The sequence below is a fragment of the Chelonoidis abingdonii genome, chromosome 2 (genome assembly GCF_003597395.2).
Source record: "Chelonoidis abingdonii isolate Lonesome George chromosome 2, CheloAbing_2.0, whole genome shotgun sequence".
In the NCBI taxonomy this organism is placed as follows: Eukaryota; Metazoa; Chordata; order Testudines; family Testudinidae; genus Chelonoidis; species Chelonoidis abingdonii.
This window is the reverse complement of record NC_133770.1, coordinates 64,537,750-64,558,136: the sequence shown is the minus strand read 5'-3', so window position 1 is coordinate 64,558,136 and position 20,387 is coordinate 64,537,750. Positions and strand designations below refer to the sequence as shown.

Genomic DNA, 20,387 nt, shown 5'->3' with positions numbered 1-20,387 from the left:
AACTTGAAAGGTTCTTGAAAACTTGAAAGTTGGGGGAAATCTTGCTAAATTTTGTGTATATTTAATACTTCTCCATATCTAAACATTTAGAATTACTTAAAGCAAATTTAAGCCACATATGGCCACGCTCCCTGGAAAAAAGTAGTATGTGGGGGGGAGGGAGAATCCTATCCTGTTCTGTTTGCTTGTTTTCCTGGCTATTTCTCTTGTGTGTGTTCATGCAAGTAAAAATGACCCTTCATGGGTTGCTTTGTACTAAATACACATTTTATTTTAAATATGGCTTTAATACTCAAGGGAAATAGGATAGCAATAAGGAAGAGAAGAAAATTTAGACATTCATTCACTTTAGGTTTAGTTTGAGCACTGTATGTACCTATGTGCATAGAATTTTTTTTGATTGGGAAGTGGTGCTTTAACATTCTGTTGAGCTAAACATGGCTTAATAAGAGCTTATTACAAGACTAGCATTTTAGGTATTTGATATCAAAGTGAACATTTAATATTAGGAAAACTATTTTATATCAGAACATCTTAATATATTTGTGCAGATTAAGTTTTTAGTACATGTTTGTATCTTGTAGAAATTCTAAAAAATAAGGATAATTCTGTAATTTGAAAGGGGAGGAGGGCAGTTTTGAAACATTTTGAGAAAATCAGTTAACTCATTGTCAGAACCTAGAAATAATACAATTTTAAAGATTTTTTTTTTAAAAAAAAATGTTTTTATAAAATAGTTACTTGCACTTTACCTGCTGGCTTTTCAATTTTGATAGATAACATTCTGAACTCCAGCAGAGTTTTATAATCCCTAGTGCTTAAATATACTAAATGTTCTTTTTCCATTAAGGTTAATGTTCGTGAAGAAATTGAAGAGTTTTTTCCAAGATTGTGGAAGATAAATCAAGATAAAAGAAGGCTAATGAAAAGTATTAAAGATCAGAAAATTAAAATTGAATGGGGGAAAAAATTGAACAGAAGATTGGTCAGATAGAAGCACTTGAATGTTTTTTTAAGGCTATAATGAATTGTTTGAATTGGGGAAGAATACACGAAGTATGAAAAATGAAAAACTCAATGAAGAATGAAGAAAAGTAGAAAGCAAGAGTGAAGTAGAATTAAAAGAATCTGGAAGAATGAATGGGTCCTAGGTTAAGTAAATGTATGGTTTATGTTCCAGTGTCTGTATGATCAAGTTGTAGATGAATTTGCATGATTACTTAGTTAATAGAGAATTGGTGATCTGGTTCAAGTAGGGAATTATTTGAGGAAAGCATACAATATTAACAGTGGGTTAACAGACTGAAATTTGTTCTGGAGGGTATTGCCTAACCATTTGTCTTTCAGGAGCAATCAAAATAATATAATTACGGTACTTTAAATGTTAGGAGTTAGGCATTTATGTGACCAGTGCCATTTGTAATACTATCTTTTTTGTTAGGAGTCTCGCTCCCAGTCAAAATCTCCAGCTGGGAGTCCTGCTCGTGTAAAATCGGAGAGCAGGTCAGGATCTCGTAGTCCATCGAGGGCGTCCAAACATTCTGAATCGCACTCCCGGTCAAGGTCAAAATCCAGGTATGTACTGATTTTGATAAAAAAAAAAAATTAATTCTGCATCATATATCCGTGGGTATGATGTAAGATACCTAGAGCTTCTGATTTTCAGTTTCGACCAAGAAACACATTAAAACTCTCCAATACAGAAATCTGTTACACCCAGTAAACAGTGGAAAAACACCAGAAATGGTTACTTGTATCTGAAGTCTTTTCTACATGAAGCAGTAATGTAGACTGTTGCTTAACATGTTGGGCATTAATTGGGCCGTGCTGGTCTGCACTAAATTCCCTAGTGCACTTTAATGTAGTGCTTTTTCAGACAGCACCATGTTCTTCTTTGAGGAGTGTTCCTGTGGGTTCTTTAGGTGAATCTGCATGCCTGTGCTTGGAATCAGAGATTTTTAGTATCAGTGCCTGGTTGGGTCTCACATGCGCTGTCCTTGTCTCACGGAGTACCAATGTATAACCCATTTAGTTAGTTCATAGTTAACTGCTCTATCTTTTCCCTGATTTTCTTTAAAAAATTAATAATTCTTCCTTATCTTAGGGGTTTAAGTTTCAGTTATTAGTATACCCCTTGGTGTAATATAGTAACCCTCCCTTATGGGAGAACCTTATTCTAAAGGGCATAACCGACTCTCCCCACCACCCTCTCAGAGGAAAGAGCACTTCCCCAAAAAAGCGACACAGAAACAGGCTCCACCTTCCCTGTCTCAGGAAGCTGCCAAAAAGAGACTTTCTCCGGCCTCTCAGACACATCAGTGTTGACCGCACCAAGACCATCCATCTCTAAGGTAGTGGGACCACTCGATACTGTGCGAGCAAATGACCCGAAGAGGGCTGGCTCAGAAAAAGGTAAAAACGGGGAAAATCTGTGCCTCGGTACGTGCTAAAGCTGATCAAATGTGGCACTAAGCAGCTTGGCACCACTACAATCTATGGCACTACCTCCTGCCTACGCAGTGCATAGTGCAAGGTCCTCGGCACCGACAACTGCAATAAAGGTGCTGGTACCACCGACAATACCTTCCTTGGTATCAGTGCTCTGTACCGCAGCAATTTAGTCTCGTCAGCACCAGAATCTCCACTTCTGAGTACTGACCTTACTCCAGTATGCTTGGTACAGTGCCAACTTACCACACTAGCCAGATCAGCTCCTCTTTTATCCAGCAATGAGGCTAATGATGATGAAGGGGAAATCTCCTCCCACCACTCCTTGTCTACCCCCATCAGACCAGGTCCACTACAACAGGAGTACCAACTCATACTTGTAACTCAGGGATGGTATAGACACCCATGAATGCTGCCACTGTTGCCATTCCCGCCACAATGGTCTTGTTGGGACTCATGGGCAGTGTACTGCCAACACTGTCAGCCTCCCAGTTAACACACACAGAGGGTGAGGCATTCCTCATCACCCTTTGTTCCTGTACTCTCTGAACCTCCGGAAGAGGCAGTTGAGGAACTGGAGGTGACTTCAGATCGAGAGTCACTCCAGGTACCAGTTTTTCATCCTCCTGTCTGGATGAAGCTATCATGCGAGAACTATTTAAGAGAATCACAGATTTATTAGAAATTCCACTGGAACAAGCTGCGGAGTCCCAACATAAGTTGTTGGACATCCTTCAGACTTCAGCCTCTTCTGAGATTGCCCTACCAATAAACGAGGCTCTCATGGACACGGCCAAGACGATCCTGCAGACCCTGGCAACAATTCTAGCCGCTTGTAAGAGAGTGGACAAAAAATACTATGTCCCCTTCCAGGGAACGGAATTTTTGTTTTCCCATCCCACATCAAACTTTCCGGCGGTAGAGGCTGTGAATGAGCAGGGCAGGCAACATCACTAGGGTGACCAGATGTCCCAATTTTATAGGGATAGTCCTGATATTTGGGGCTTTTTCTTATATAGGCTCCTATTCCCTTCTCCCCCACCTCCTTTTCCAATTTTTCACACTTGCTAGCTGATCACCCTACTCTAGAACCACCCCGTATGATAGGGATTGGAAGTGGTTAGACGTCTTTGGGCATAAGGCCTACTTCTCAGTGACCCTACAATTCAGGATTGTCAATTACGAGGCACTGATGGCCAAATACAATTACACAAATTATTGAAAAATATCTTGAATGTATGGATCATCTCCCTGAGGACTAAAGAACAGCAATTCAAAGCAACCTTGTCGGAGGGCCACCTTCTCACTTGAACAGTCTGACAAGCCTCTCTGGACAGGGCAACACATGCCATCGCCACAGCCATAGTCATGTGACAAGTTTCCTGCCTCCACTTCTCTGTTTTTTCCCAGAGGTACAATCTACCTTCGAGGATCTCCAGTTTGAGGACCCAAAGCTGTTGGCAGCCAAGATTGATGAGTCTCTTCACACGTTAGAAGATTCCAGTGTGACTCTCAGATCGTTGAGCATTTATGTACCTTCTCAAAAGAAAAAACGAAGTATTATTTGGCATAAAGAACAAGATCTACACCCTACATCCAACCTCAAAGGCAATATGACCCACAGAGACCACTCTGTTCTCAGCCCCTTACAACCCAACAGCCTCCTTCTAAACAGTGGTTTCAAGGATTTGGTTGAGGACTAGAGATACCGCCAACATTTTCTATTGCTGGAACCATCCAACACAATCCATTCATTCAGAGACCGTCTGACTCCATTCCACCCAGCGTGGAGACCCATCATGTCAGGTAAATGGGTACAGGAAATCATCGAGACTGGCTATTCTGTCCAATTTGCCTCCATCCTCTCTACCCACTCTCTCTGTCCCTCATTAGGGATCCTTCTCATCAACACCTACTATGACAGGAGGTAAACCATCTCATACCTGGGGCAGTGGGGGAAGCGTCACACCCGGGGGGGGGGGGGGGGCAAAATATAAGTTGGCACAGGGCGCCATTTTCCTTAAGGCCAGCCCTGACTACACAATATACCTACCTTCACAAATGGAAAAGATTCTATACATGATGCCAGAATAGGCAAAAAATGGCAACTACCTCTCCTTTACCAGTGGCATTGGATTACTTACTAGATCTCAAGGAAATTTGGTGTCTCATTGAGCTCGATCAGAGTACATCTCACAGCAATCACGGCATTCCTTCACAGAGTGGACACGTTCTTGATGTTTTCCCACCCTACCACTAAAATGCTTCCTCAATGGTGTTTCTAATCTTTAATCTATAATATGAGCCACTATTCCATCCTGAGACCTCAGGCGGGTGCTGCAATGCCTTATGGGGGCCCCTTTTGACCCATTAGTGACCTGTTCACTTTTCCATCTTTCAGTGAAGGTGGACATCCTTGTTGCTATCAGATCTGCCTGACAAGCAGAAGAACTGAAGACCCTCATGGCACATTCCCCATACACAAAATTTTTGAAAAAGTTACCCTATGACCACATCCCAAATTCCTACCTAAAATAGTTTCATCATTACATTTGAATGAACCCATCCATCTCCCATCATTCTTCCCAAAACCTCATGGAAACAAACACTTGATATCCTGGGTGTCCGAAGGGCACTAGCTTTTTACATTAAAAGGACAATGTCTTTCAGGAAGTTACCAAAGTTATTTCTTTCCATCACGGAAGGATCTACAGGTGATGCCAGATCCAAACAAAGGCTGTGGAAGTGGATCTCCCAACTGCATTGACTTTTGCCATCAATATCTACAACCCCCCCGGGGACCCATACACACTCCAACAGAGCATTCTTCACATCAGTAGCCTTCCTTAACAGTGTGCCTATTATGTACATCTGCAAAGCTAGCAACCTGGGCATCAGTCCAAACATTCACCCAGCATTATGTCACAGAGCTGCACTCATCAGACGCTGTACCACTGCAACTCCAAAGCCCCTCCCTTCCATCAACAGGCACTGCTCTACAGTCACCTAAAGTGGAGCACCCAAAGGAACAATCCTTGAGGAGGAGGAGGTTACTGGCCCTGTGCAGTAACTGAGATGACTTCAAGATGATTGTCCTTGTGGGTGTTCCACTATCTTTCCTCTTCCCCTCTACTTCAGAGTTTCTACACCAGAGACTGGAGTAAAGAATGAAATCAAATACTTCAAATCATACCACACTGGTTTCTTCATTATTACTGTCAGACAATAATTTCTGTGGTTTGCCAAAACTTTGCAGGTCCTCTGACTTGCAGGTAGTTGTGAGGTGTTAGAGCATAGGTTTCATAAGGAGCATGAATGATATGAATGCCAAAAAACCATGAATTGAACCATGCAAATTGTCAGGCATTCTTTGGCTGTTGCAGTATGTTTTTCTTGGACTGTTAGGCAGTGAGGGTTGTACCCTACCTGTGACTATGATACTTGTGTGTGAAACAACATAATTTGTAACAGTTTTGTACCATTTTACTGAGAACAGCTGGACATGTGTGAATGATGTGAAGAACAACCTACTGATCTGAAACTAGCATGATCCTTCTGGCCTTAATTTTGTATTACTGTTGAGCCTAGGCTTACCTCAATCATAGAAATTAGACAGAAAAGCTCTGCTAGATCTGTTCATCTCCCTGCTGATGTAAGACTGTTTCTTAAAACATAGTACATTAGGCTTCCATATCACTGCATGTTATAGGTGTCATTTTATATTAACATGCTGTGTGTGTAAGCTTAAAAATCTCTTTAATTTAAAATATATTCTAGTTCACATGTCAAAAGTGTACTTGCTGTGTGAGTTTGAATCACATTACTGATCAGTCTCAATGCAATTTTAAACTACTACAGATCTGCAATTGTCAATCTATAGTTACATTAAGAAGTAGAATTTAAACAATATTTTAAATGTAATTTGTGTGTGTGGTGATAGTGAATTTGTGAACTTTTCTTTAGGGACAAGTAATTTTTTTAATTTGTTGCATGTATTTCACACGTGTATACACCTGAAAATTTTTTTCTTCACTGAAGGTCCAGATCGAGAAGACATTCTCACAGACGTTACACTCGCTCCAGGTCCCATTCTCATTCTCATTCCCATAGGAGACGATCTCGAAGCAGATCGTACACGCCCGAATATCGTCGCCGAAGGAGCCGCAGTCATTCTCCAATGTCTAACCGAAGAAGGCACACTGGCAGCAGAGTATGTGGTATTAATCAAGGATGAGTATTTTAAATAAATAACTGATAGAAATGTCCACAGGGAGTTTATTCTTTACATCATAAGGGAGGCTAGGTTTTTTTAAAATGCTTATGAATTTATTATGTTTTCTTAGTTGAAGTGGATGAATAAGGCAAGAGAACCTCCAGGAGATGTCTGCCTCTAAGACTGACTGAAGGAGTAAGAGATTCCTGGATTGACTATTCATGCCTAAGTAAAGAAGGGCTATGATTAGAGTGCATTTCTTGTGCCTTCTTGGTGAAGGAGGTGCTCTGTGGGCTCATGTCTTGGTGCATATGGAGTTAATCAGTTCAGTTAAGTGCTTTGTCTGGATGGGATGTGGAAACATAATGCAGGAATCTGCCTATGTAATGGTTCCAGCCAGAGGAGTAAAGAATCTAGCCTTGCCCCAAAGTCCCATCTGCAGCATGATAGCATGTTAGGGGAACAAATCTGTTGGTGTTTGATGACTAAAAGTGGCATGGATTTTTGAAGAATAAACATTGTTTTAATTTTTTTGAAATAAACTACACTTTTATTTGGCTACAGTGTAAACATTAGTTTATTATGTATACTTATGAAAAGCAATATCTAAGTATCTCACTTTACAAACAAACCAAACCCCTGTTTTAAAAATGTGCAAGGGGGAATAATAGAGGGATTAAAATTATTTACCTAAGATTAGACATTATGTTGGTAGGATAGGATCATGATTCCTGGTTCTCTGCTTAAACCTTAGACATTATTTCCTATGAAAGATATCTAGACTTCTCTGACATACTTGACTATGCTTCAGATTAATTTTTATCTAATAAAATTTCACTCTGTTGGGCAAATACAATATTAAAAGGATTAAAAGATGACAGGATGTAACGAGTAATTCTGCATCTTATTTGACTTGAACATCTTGTCTGAATTAACTGTTTAGTAGGAGTTCTTGAAATGTCAGTGTAGGAATTGATTTTAGCATATTTTATGAATGATCTATTGAAGAATTAATTAAATTTGCAGATGACAATGCCAAATGGAGTTGTATACACATAAAATATTGAGAATGTGTTTATATCACTTAGAAAAATTGGCTGGAATTGATAATGAATTTTAGGAAACATGCTAATCATCTTAAATGAGGGTTGAAGGGAGAGGCAAGAGTAAATTCTGCTGCTACTTTAGGAAAGATGCTGCAAATCATTCCTCTTCAAAAAGGTCTTTCCACCATGAGAGACGCTCACAACACAGATTCCCCCTCATCCTCCTCCAGCCCAGATAAAACTCCTACAGTTTCCAAAAAAGTAATTTATAAAATCTAAAAAATTGAAAACAAAATGCCCAAGTAGAATTTTTTCTATACATGGACAAGTACCAGAGATGTCATCAAAACCAGTAGGGATTTCACCATTCCCATTGGTTTTATGTGAAAGGTTTCTCCCATAATATGGTGATGGGAGGCAATGTTAAATGAATCCCTCCTGTATTGGGGATTGTAACCTATTATACAGTGGCATAGTTATTGTTATACCTAGCTCTCTGTGTCACATATTAGAAAGGTAATAGCAATGGTTGAGCTGTCTTTGGGATACTATGTGCAAATAGGAGATTTACAGAAGGGCAGTACAGGTAGCAGTAGATATAGAGGGGCTTACCCATGAAGAAAAGCTAGAAGAAATATGTTTTAAGCTTAAAAAAAAAAAAAAAAAAAACTACTAAAGGCATGCTGTAACAAACACAAATAATTAAGGGTGTCAAGAATAAAGAGGAAATTGCTTAATATGGGGAGGAATAACTGGAAATTATGGAATGAAATGGAGCCAGGTAAAACTTAGGCTGAACTTCAGGAGAAAAAATGCTTAAACAGTGTAATTGATGCAAAGGAGGAGTTGGCATCCTTGTTCAAATTACCCAGATTGAGCATGGCAAAACGAGACTGAAACATTGAATAAAGTAGTGAAGCCATTCTGGATCAAAGGAAATAACAAAAAGGCAAAGTACTCAAAAATGTCTGTGGAATATCAAGCATTGACGTAAATGTGAATTGGATAAGGTTTATTTTTTTATCATACATTTTGATGGATCACTTTGATCATGATCAAGAGTCATCAGTGCCTGTCTGACTTTAGTTTCTGGAAGGAACCTGTCAGTTGAAATCTGAGGTGCTGCTCTTTATGTTGTTGCAAGTAGCTCTATCTCTTGTATAGGCTTTTAGCCCACAGCAGAGCCCCTGCTATCAGTAATCCTCTGTCTCTCCGCTCCTGTTGACAGTTACTTTAGTGACTCAAGTACTCTTAACTTCAGCACTTCCGTAGCTCTGCCAGCAGAAGCAAGATACAACTGGAACATGGAGCGCTACAGTGACCGGCGTATGCCTAATCTATTCTGTGGCAAGCTTGCCCATAGGATCTTGACTCTCCTTCAAGACAGAATCTGTCCCACAAGACTGATGACACCAGGAACAAGAACCTATGATACTGATGGGCTGGGCAATATGCCATTTGGTATTGCGTGAGATGATTTACCAAGCCAGCAGGCTCAATCCAATTAAAATGGATGATTTAAGTCTTTACTGGCGGGGGAATGAAAGTTGAAACGAGCTTTTCCTCCAAATCTATTTGTGACTACTAAGAATACCAACGCTGCCCTGCTATCCACTTACTACAAAGAAAAAGGGGGTTGGACAACTCCTGATCCTTTAGGAAGTTCATATAAGATGCACTTTTTTCTCTCTGATCCATTGTGTCCTGAAGAAACTAAGTTCAGAGGCTCTGATTCTGATCACCACCAATTTGGTAGAAATGATCAGGATGTTCCAAATTGATGATCCTGATTTCATTTGCCTTCAGTTTGTCTGATTAGGTGTTCTTTACATTATTGTTGGAGTTAGCAATAAGCAGTCTAAATTGCGCAACTTGGGAAATACATTAGTTTATGTAACCATGGTAGCTAACTTCAGTCCAAAATAAGACAGTACATTTCTCCATATCAAAAGTGGCTATTGACCCCTCGCTAGCTTAAAATATTTTAAAAGGTGCAAGTGAGGAAAGCATTTTGCATATGGCAGTATACCCATTTCATTTATTAGTTTGCACAATACAATATTTTAGGTATAAAATCCAGCCTAGAACATGTGTACAACGTGGTAATTTTTTAGGCACTCACACTTGAGTAGTATATATATGTGTAGAATGCATACAAAAATGCATTTAAAAAGGTTATTTAAGGTTTAAAAGTATTTTAACAAACACCCAATGAAATTACATTTTAAAAAAATCTGCACTTAATTATTTAGATTACAAAGCAAAGAACTTGAAAGTTGGGGAGTGTCAGATTCACAGTTGCCCATGCAACCTAAATTTTTCCCCCTTGTGCATACAGTGTGTGGACTAAATGAGGTAGGTGTCTTGGGATGTGGGGAGGATTTGATTAAAGATTGTGCAAATGCGATTGCACAGGCAACTGTAAATCTGGACATTCTTAACTTCTGCATTCTTGGTTTCGTAATCTAAACAATTTTCTTTTGAAGCAGTTTTTTGTATTGCACTTCCCTAGGTTTGTTAAAGGGAAAAATATAAAGCGGGCTGTAACAATCACCATAACGGATAATCAAGAAAGTTTGAGACCTCAACCCTCAGCAGTGCAGCAAAATTTCTACTACTTGAGAACTGACCATATTAACCGGCAGCAGGAGGAGACAGTTATCCGAAAGCAGGAATGGGCTGCAGGTGCCATGTGCAGTCAGTGCTGTAGGTGGGGGATCCTGATTTGATTATCTCCACTCCCTTCCCAATTGCCCCCTGAGCTGAGGGAGCTCCTCCCCAATATGATGGCCGCAAAGGCAGGCTGATGGCAATCGACCTAGATCATGGCCTCAGAATCCAGTGTTTGTTTCTGTGTCCAATCCACAGACATGGTTTGCGGATATCTGCAGATTTGCAGGGCTCTACCCATGTGATGTGGTTGGAGAATTAGGGGGCCTGGTCTAGCTCCTTCTATAAACCCATTACTGGAGTCGCTCTGGTAGGGCCCAGGTGTTCCTAATACATCGTATGCTGTGGCAGCCTGGTTCATTAGAATGTGTTCTGTTAATATTTTGGCATGCAGACAGACTTTTCCTGAGGAATGTTAATGAAAGAAGGGAAATTATTTTAACTGTTTATAACTCTGCTAAAGCTGAAAGGAATTTCATGGGATTAAAGGGACTTCTCTACCCAAGGGCATTCTAGTTGCCAAACTGCAAAAGCCTGCTGTGAACAGTGTAGGTGTTATAGCTTCTGGAAAAAATTACAAGAATCTGATACAATGGAAAGCGTAAAGAAACGGAAATATAGAGATTACCACCAGTTACTCCTGTAATTGTACATGACGTGCATTTTTGACGCATTTTTTTCTTCTGTTTAACTTTACGAATGGGTCTAAATATTTCTTCATATCTCCCATTAAATACTTTGAATAGACTTGTTTTGCATTTATTTGTCTATGTGAGAGAATGAACAATTTTCCTTGATCCAACAATGTAGGTCAGAAACCATAGTGATAAAGTGAGACGTGCCAAAAGTCAAGCAGAGCTGGGCCTTACAAAGGTAATTAAAATCAATAGTAAAAGGTTCTTTAGCCATATAAACAAAAAGAAAACAAGTGGGACTGCTAAACACTGATGACAGGGTGGAGGTTAAAATAATATTAAGTATGGCCCAAAATCTAAACAAATACTTTGCCTCAGTTTTTAATAAGGATAATGAAGTGCTTGGGGGAGGGATACGGTTGCTGATGGGAATGAGGATATGGAAGTAGAAACTACCACATTGTAGAGGGAGGCCAAACTCAAAACAACTTAATGAGATCAAATCGAGGGGCCAGGCTAATCTCTATCCAAGAATATTACAGGAACTGGCTCTTGAAATTGCTAGTCAATAGCAAGAATTTTAAATGAATCCATAAGCTCAGCTGTCATACCATGTGACTGGAGAATTATAGACAAAGTGCCTATATTTAAGAAAGGGGGAGGGGCGGAGTAACTTGAGAAACTACAGGCCTGTTTGACTTCAAATGTATGCAAGGTCTTCAAACAAATTTTGAAAGAGCGTAATTAAAGACATAGAGGTAAATGGTAATTGGAATAAAAAAGCAACGTAGTTTTACAAATAATAGCTGAGGCCAGACCAACCTGATCTTTCTTTGAGAAGATAACCGGTTTTTCTAAATAGAAGGAACATAAGAACGGCCATACTGGGTCAGACCAAAGGTCCATCTGTCCCACTATCCTGTCTTCTGACAGTGGCCAGTGCCAGGTGTCCCAGAGGGAATGAACAGAATAGGTAATCATCAAGTGATCCATCACTTGTTGCCCATCCTGGCTAACAGCCATTGTTTCACCTGTCCTCCATGAACTTATCTAGTTCTTTTTTGAACCCTGTTAGTCTTGTTCTTCACAACATCCTCTGGCAGAGTTCCACAGGTTGACTGTGCGTTGTGTGAAGAAATACTTCCTTTTGTTTGTTTTAAACCTGCTGCCTGTTGTTTTCATTTGGTGAGCCCTAGTTCGTGTGTTTTGAGGAGTAAATAACGCTTATTTACTTTGTCCACACCAATCATGATTTTATAGACCTCTGTCATATTCCTCCTTAGTCGTCTTGTTTCCAGGCTGAAAAGTCCCAGTCTCACTGACCTCTCCTCATGCGGCAGCTGTTCCATACCCCTAATCATTTTTATTGCCCTTTTCTGAATCTTTTTCCAATTCCAATATTTTTTTTCTTTTTAGACTGGGTGACCACACCTGCACGCAATATTCAAGATGTGGGCATACAAAGGATTATATATATTTTCTGTCATCTATCTCTTTCTTAATGATTCCCAATGTTCTGTTTGCTTTTTTGACTGCCGCTGCACATTGAGTGGATGTTTTCAGAGAACTATCCACAATGACGCCCAAGATCTTTTTTGAGTGGTACATTTTATATGTATAGTTGGGATTATGTTTTCCAATGTGCATTACTTTGCATTTATCAACATTGAATTTCATTTGCCATTTTGTTGCCCAGTCACCCAGTTTTAAGAGATCCTTTTGTAGCTCTTCACAATCTGCCTGGGACTTAATTATCTTGAGTAGTTTTGTATAATCTGCAGATTTTGCCACCTCACTATTTACCCCTTTTCCCAGATCATTTATTAATATGTTCAATAGGACTGGGCCCAGTATCGCCCCCTGGGGGACACCACTATTTACCTCTCTTCATTCTGAAAACTGACCATTTATTCTTAACTTTGTTTCCTATCTTTTAACCAGTTACAGATGGCAGTTAGTAGTCCTCCAATTTCACGTTTGACTTCTTTCAGAATTTTTGGGTGAATACCATCTGGTCCTGGTAACTTATTGTTTAATTTATCAGTTTGTTCCAAAACCACCTCCTGATGACAGGTCAGTCTGGGACAGTTCCTCATATTTGTCACCTAAAAAGAATGGTTCATGTTTGGGAATCTCTCTCACATCCTCAGCTGTGAAGACCGATGAAAAGAATTCATTTAGTTTCTCCACAATGGCCTTTTGCCTCCTTGAGTGCTCCTTTATCATTTGATCATTCAGTGGCCCCACTGGTTGTTTAGCAGGCTTCCTGCTTCTGCTGTGCTTAAAATTTTTTTACTATTACTTTTTGAGTCTTTGGCTAGCTGTTCTTCAAATTCTTTTTTGGCCTTCCTAATTATTTCTTTACACTTCCTTTGCTAGAGTTTGTTCCTTTTTATTTTCCTCACTAGGATTTAACTTCTACTTTTTAAAGGATGCCTTTTTGCCTCCCACTGCTTTTTACTTTATCTTTTAGCTATAGTGGCTTTTTTGGTTCTCTTACAAGGTGTTTTAATTTGGAGTATACATTTAAGTTGAGTCTGTGTTATGGTATCTTTAAGAAGTTTGCATGCAGCTTGCAGGGATTTTACTTTTGGGGATGTACCTTTTCATTTCTGTTAACCTCATTTTTGTTTACTCCCCCTTTCTGAAATTAAATACTACAGTGTTGGGCTGCTATGGTGTTTTTCCCACCATAGGCATGTTAAATTAATTATACTATGGTCACTATTACCAAGCGGTCCAGCTATATTCACCTCTCGGACCTGATCCTGTGCTCTACTTAAGACTAAATCAAGAATTGCTTCTCCTCTGGTGGGTTCCAGTCATTTAAGGTAGGGATTGGCAAACTACAGCCCTTCAGATGTTTTAATCAGGCCGTCAAGCTCCTGCTGGGAAGTGGAGTCTGTGGCTTGCCCTGCTCCACGTTTGCTATGCCTCTGTGTGGCTCCTAGAAGCAGCTGTATGTCCCACTTCCAGTTCCTACGCAAATGGGCAGCCAGGGGGCTCCACATGCTGCCCCGACCCCAAGTGCTGCCCCCACAGGTCCCATTGGCCAGTAACTGCAGCCATTGGCAGCGTGCAAAGATGCCTGGTCGCACCTCTGCTTAGGAGCCGGAGGGGGTCATGCCGCTGCTTCCAGAAGCTGCTTGAGGTAAGTGCCGCCCAGAGCCTGTGCCCCAACCCCCTGCCCCAGCCCTGATCCCCGTCCTGCCCTCCGAACCCCTAGGTCCCAGCCCAGAAAATTCTCCTGCACCCCCAGCCAGTGACCTTACCCCAACCCTCTGCCCCAGCTCAGAATCCCCTCCTGCACCCTGAACTCCTCATTTCTGGCTCCACCCCAGAGCCTTCACCCCCTCCCACATCCCAACCCCCAATTTTGAGAGCATTCATGGCCCATCATACAATTTCCATACTCAGATGTGGCCCTCAGGCCAAAAAGTTTGCCCACCCCTGATTTAAAGTGTCAAGAAACTTTTATCTCTGTATCCTGTCCTGAGGTGACATGTACCTAGTCAATATGGGGATAGTTGAAATCCCCTGTTGTTGAGTTTATTTTAATAGCCTCTTAATCTCCCTGAGAATTTCATAGTCACTATCACCATTCTGGTCAGGTGGTTGGTAATATATCCCTGCTGCTATACTTCTATTATTTGAGCATGGATTTACTAGCCATAGAGATTCTGTGGTACTGTTTGGTTCATTTAAGATTGCACTTCATTCTATGCTTTCACACACAGTGCCATTCCCCCACTGGCACAACCTGTTCTGGCCTTCCAGTATATTTTGTACCCTGGTATTACTGTGTCCCACGTATTATCCTTATTTCATCAAGTTTCTGTGATGCTTATTGTATTAATATCTTCATTTAATGCAAGGCACTTCAGTTCACTCATTTTATTAAAGCACTTTAAAAACTTGTCCCCGTTTAAGCTGTCTGCCATTACATGACGGCATGTAGTAATCTAATCTACCTGGATTTCAGTAAAACATTTGTTACAGTTCTAGGTGGGAAATTATTAGTTAAATTGAAGAAAATGGGGATTAATATGAGAATCAAAAGATTGGTAAGGAACTGATTAAATAAAGAGGAAACTACAACAGGACATGCTGAAAGGTGAACTAGCAGGTTGGAGGGAGGTTATAGTGGAGTTCCTCAGGGATTGGTTTTGGGACCAAGCTTATTTTAACATCTTTGTTAATGACCTTGATACAAAAAGTGAGTGCTAATAAAAACTGAATGATGCAGTGGGGACATATTGTCAGTACTGAGGAGGACATGCAAAAAGATTTGGATGACCTTGAAAACTGAAGTAATGGAAATGGAATTAAATTTAATATTGCAAAGTGCAAGCTCATGCACTTCAGGGACTAATTACAAGAATTTTTGCTGTAAACTGAGGATTTACCATTGGAAGCAACTGAGGAGAAGACAGACCTGGGTATACTGATTGGCAGCTCAGTCATCCTGTGATCTGTGTGATGCGGCCATGAAAAAGGCTAGTGCTAGGCTGCATCAGATGAAATATTTCCAGTAGAGCTATGGAATTACCATTGTGCAAGGGTACTGGCGAGACCATCTGGTTACAGTGTGCAGTTTTGGACTCTGATGTTTAAGATGAATTCAGACTGGAAACAGATGCAGAGAAGGGCTACTAGTATGATGAGAGAAGTGGAGAAACTGCCTTGCTAGAGGAGACCTATGGAGCTTGGCTTGTTTAGCCTAACAAAATGAAGGCTGAGGGGAGCTATGATTGCTCTCTGTAAATATATCAAAGGGATGAACACTGGGGAAGGAGAGGAGGCCTTTAAGGGTCATTGTTGTCACAGAAACAAATGGATATAAACTGGCCATAAATAGGCTTAGGTCTGAAATTAGACACAGGTTTTTAACCATCAGAAGAGTGAAGTTCTGGAACAGCCTTCCAAGGGGAATAGTGAGGGGCAAAAAACCTAACTTATTTCAAGACTTGGCTTAATAAGTTGACGGAGGGGATGGTATAACGATAGCCTGCAGTGGCCCTTCTGCTATTGCTAGTACCAGTTATCCCCAGCAGTCTGAGATGGGACGCTAGCTGGGGAGGGTTCTGTGTTACTACAGGGAATTCTTTCCCAGGTATCTGGCTGTTGGGCCTTGTAGACATCCTCAGGGCCTAACCAGTTGCCATATTTGGGGTCAGGAAGGAATTTCCCCCAGGTGAGCGTGACAGGATTTTTAGCCTTCATCTGCAGCATGGGGCATGGATCACTTGCTGATTTGAACTAGAGTAAATGTTTGATTCCCTGTAACTTGAAGTCTTTAAATGAATATCTGAGGACTTCAGTAACTCAGGAGTGAGTGAGATTCTGTGGTTTGCGATGTTCGGGTGGTAAGATTAGATTATTATGAGGGTCCGTTCTGGCTTTTAAATCTGTGTCTGTATCAGTTCTCACATGAATTATAAATATTTCGGTATAATATTGTAAATGAGCTTACACTCAGACACTGAAAATTTTAAGCTTTGTAAATTATAAACAGGTAGAAAATGCTTTATTCATGAGAAGCTTAAAGAAACACCATCAGTTTGTGATCTGGTCAATTAAAGTAGTAGTTCTGGAACTCATATCTTTCCAGGAATCCCCTGTCAATTTTTATAGCATGTACAATCACATTTTTCTTTTTAAACTTTCACTTTTATTGTATAAGATTTACACAAACAGAAATAATTCAAACTGTGCATTTGACATTATTGAATAAAGTAAACCAACTGAAGGTACAAAAGAATGTTCTCACTAAAATTTTAGTTAGTAATTTTAAATTCTAACAATGACAAGAACAAAATTATCATACAGATGTTTGATTTTTAAATTTAAAGTGGCTTTATTCACTTAAACAGGATGGAAACCTCATTTCAAATTGCACAGGGCCCACACATTGTCACAAGGAGTGTTTCTTTTAGAATAACTGACATGAATAAGAGGTTCATGCCAATTGTAGAGATAGATATGAGATCCCTTAGGGAATTAAGGAATGAAATTACACTTTTTTATGTAAGTCAATGACTTGCATCAAGTTAGTGGTCACTGAAAATGTCAGTGAATTATTCCATGGCTGTGGAATTATGCTCCAAAATGAAAAATTGAATGTAATTTTCTTCACAGCTCCAGGGATCAGGAACATGTAAACCAGTGCACTTTTTGTGGCTGGAAAATCTGAAACCATAGTTCTGAAAGGTGTGAACTGCCCCATTCACTTCATTGTTCTATCTAAAAATGATTAAATAAATTTCAACCTTATTAACTTTCACTGCTAATAATTGTAGCTGAAACATTCAGCTACTGCAATTAATCCCACAGTCCTAAAGTGCTTCCGACAGTTCCGAATGTGCCAAAAGTTTCTACAATGCATTGTATTAAAACTAAAATATCCAGCATATCAAAAAATGAAAATGTGGGGACAACATAAAATAAATGTAATAAAAAGTACTGTACTGATTGTGTGTGGGTCAATGTTATATTTTTTAAAAGTAGGTAAAGTAAAAGTAGTAACATTCAATTGAAATGAAGGTGCCAAAGAATTTCCAGTCTACCATGTAAGAATCCTGGCATCTTGCTGCAGAACTGTGGTCCTACTGGTTTTGGAGTGCCAAGGTCCCTTTAAAATAGTTCACATCTATACTATCTAGATAAAATGAGCTTGTGATCTTGGTCTGTTTAGAGGAATAGGACAGAGATGCACCTTAGGAACCTAAATTGAGCCTTTTATTTACAGACATAAAACTATTGTTGGGGGGGAATGACAGCAATAGTCACAATCTTTGGAGAAGATTACAGATATACTAATGCTTGAGATGTCCATATCTAGCAAAGATAAATTAGGAATTCATGCACCGCTATGCTAAATATTCATGAATAGAGTGTTAAATGATATTCCAGTCCCTGCAGAGATGTCAAGGATGGAATCTGAATGGAGAGTAGTGCTACTCTGACCACTAGTGTCTGTCCTTCCAAATCAGGTCAGTAGCATATTAGTGAGGGGCAGTATCGGAAAGCTTCCGGAGCAGCTGTCTACGTTATACTTGTTCTGTAGGGGAACAAAGGGCTTCAGTTTCCAGTACTGTGAACTCAGCATCGCTTGCTAATATTTAATTTGCTGTAATAGATTTTATCAAAAAAAATAAGTTTGATTTTTGAAAATATCTTTTAGTTCATTAAGGTTGAAGTGCTAAGCTTTGAATAACCAGGAAAACAAATAGTAGGCTGATATGATAGTCATAACATTTTAATGGAATATATTTTGAACTTTTTTGTTTTAACAGGCTAATCCAGATCCTAACACATGCCTTGGAGTGTTTGGCCTCAGTTTGTATACCACTGAGCGAGACTTGCGTGAAGTCTTTTCCCGTTATGGACCTTTGAGTGGCGTCAATGTGGTTTATGATCAGCGGACTGGACGATCAAGAGGATTCGCTTTTGTTTATTTTGAGAGAATAGATGATTCTAAAGAGGTAAATTCATGTTTATTGCTCTTGACTGTAGTTCATTTTTATTACATTTGTAAAAAGCTTCACATTTTTATACGTTTAAATTCTTTATTTTGTGAATCTCATAAATGCTGAAAATCACTGTCTAAATAGTACATTGGTCAAATTCATGAGAAGTAATGTTTTAGTGTTTATAAAACTGCAATTTTATATACAAATATACTGTTTAAGCAAACATTGGGCTTGACAGCTGTGAAGTGCAATCAGTATACGTCCATTAACACAACCATAACTACCCACTAGTGCAAGCCCTGTTTGCCTCAATACATCTATTACAAAATGGAAATAAAATCTTTAAAGGGGCATAGATTTTTTTAATGTTATGAAACTTTTTAAACATCTGCCTTTAAAAAGTTACTTCTCTTCCCTGAGCAGTCTCTTATCTGTCAGAATCATGAGAAATACCATTGTTTTCTCTCACATAGTCTTGAGCTTTTGTCTGTCGTCATTATTTTAAGGAACAAGATTTCGACAGATTACTTTGACTCATCACTGTGCACCTTTATTGGTCAGTGGGTTACTAATCAATGCAAAACATTTGTGACGCACCTTGCTGCTGGGTTTGATCATTCTCCATCCATGATACGGTCAATTGAGGAGGAAAGAATGGAAACCAAGAATCTAAATTGATTTTTGCACAAGGGGTACAGAACACCATAGAAAAGCAGTGTCTTTTTTAAAAAGAGGTGTGTTGTTACTTCTTCCTAGATAGGAAATTGTATTGAAACTTCTATGGCTGTGAGGGCACCTCAATTAAAGATACTGTATCTCCAGTTTTTCTAAACAGTGCTCTGTCAAAATGAAGAAAAATAGACACCAAATCAGCAGTTTCAAGTTTGCAGCCATTGCTTCTTCCATTAAATCAGTTTCTCAAATGCTGGAATGTGACACCTCCTCTACTCTCCCCCCAAGTGGGTCATGAGGGAGTAGCTACCAGATTGGTTGCACTCCAGGGGCCAAGGAAAAAAAAAAAAATTCCTTTGCTAAGGTAGAAGAGATTTTGATAAAGAGGAAGAAGGGTGGGTTAGTGGTTAACATTGGACTGGGATTTGAGAGATCTGGATTCCGTACCTGGTTCTGCCACAGATTTCTAGTGTAACTACAGATGAGTAATTTGCAGGTTAAGTTTTCTGATTGTAAAATGGAGATAATAGATTCAGGAATTGCAGTAAAATGAACCTACCTCGTGGGTGTATAACATCAGTTAGTTAATGTTTTTTTGTTAAGCACTCATATGACAAGAATGTGAGCTAGGAAGAAAGCTATCAAAGGCTGCAGCTTTTAGGAGTGAGGAAGAGAGAAACTTTCTTTTTCTTGTAGTTACTTCACTCTGTTATTCCACAATAACTTGAAACAGTTGGATGGAAGGAAGTTGGGGAATGGAGGAATTCATAGTTATTATCAGCACCTTAACACATTGCCCCCAGTCTCCAAACTGAGGTCCAGTTTCTTGTTGTGGAGCCCATATTTGCACTTCTTTGTGCCCACAAATTTTTCTGGGATTTTGGATTGCAGTAAGAAGTGTGATTTGATTGGATCTTCGGTGGGAACAGTTCATATCCACTGTACTAGACCGTGCTCCCTCTTCTTCGCCAGTTCGGCTGAAGTAACTGGAAGAAGAGCACTATTTTACATAGGTTTGGGGAATTACTTGCCATATGTAGAAGTCATGCATGCCAGCATGTGTCCCTTAAAGTGATCCATGTAAACAGCTATGCTTTAGTCTTTCATGAACTAGTCCAGAATAAACAAGTGTTTCTTTGGACCATTATCAGGTTCATGTGCACTGTGACATGTCTGAAATTCACTAAGATTCCTTTGGGCTTTTAATGTGACCCTGGCAAAGCTGATCAGC

At 39.7% G+C, this 20,387-nt stretch overlaps 1 protein-coding gene across 4 annotated transcripts in view; it reads left to right on the top strand.

The window, feature by feature from the left end:
• Nucleotides 1-20,387, top strand: part of TRA2A (transformer 2 alpha homolog) — a 57,567-nt gene that overhangs the window by 20,139 nt on the left and 17,041 nt on the right. The window contains exons 2-5 of one of the 4 annotated variants that reach the window (XM_032773877.2): nucleotides 1,442-1,575; nucleotides 6,487-6,658; nucleotides 11,188-11,250; nucleotides 18,308-18,496. In XM_032773877.2, coding sequence (XP_032629768.1) covers nucleotides 1,442-1,575; nucleotides 6,487-6,658; nucleotides 11,188-11,250; nucleotides 18,308-18,496 — 558 coding nt within the window. Of the gene's footprint in view, nucleotides 1-850; nucleotides 1,163-1,441; nucleotides 1,576-6,486; nucleotides 6,659-11,187; nucleotides 11,251-18,307; nucleotides 18,497-20,387 lie in introns of all 4 variants that reach the window. The other 3 variants (XM_075062404.1, XM_032773878.2, XM_032773879.2) reach the window with 3 other exon arrangements.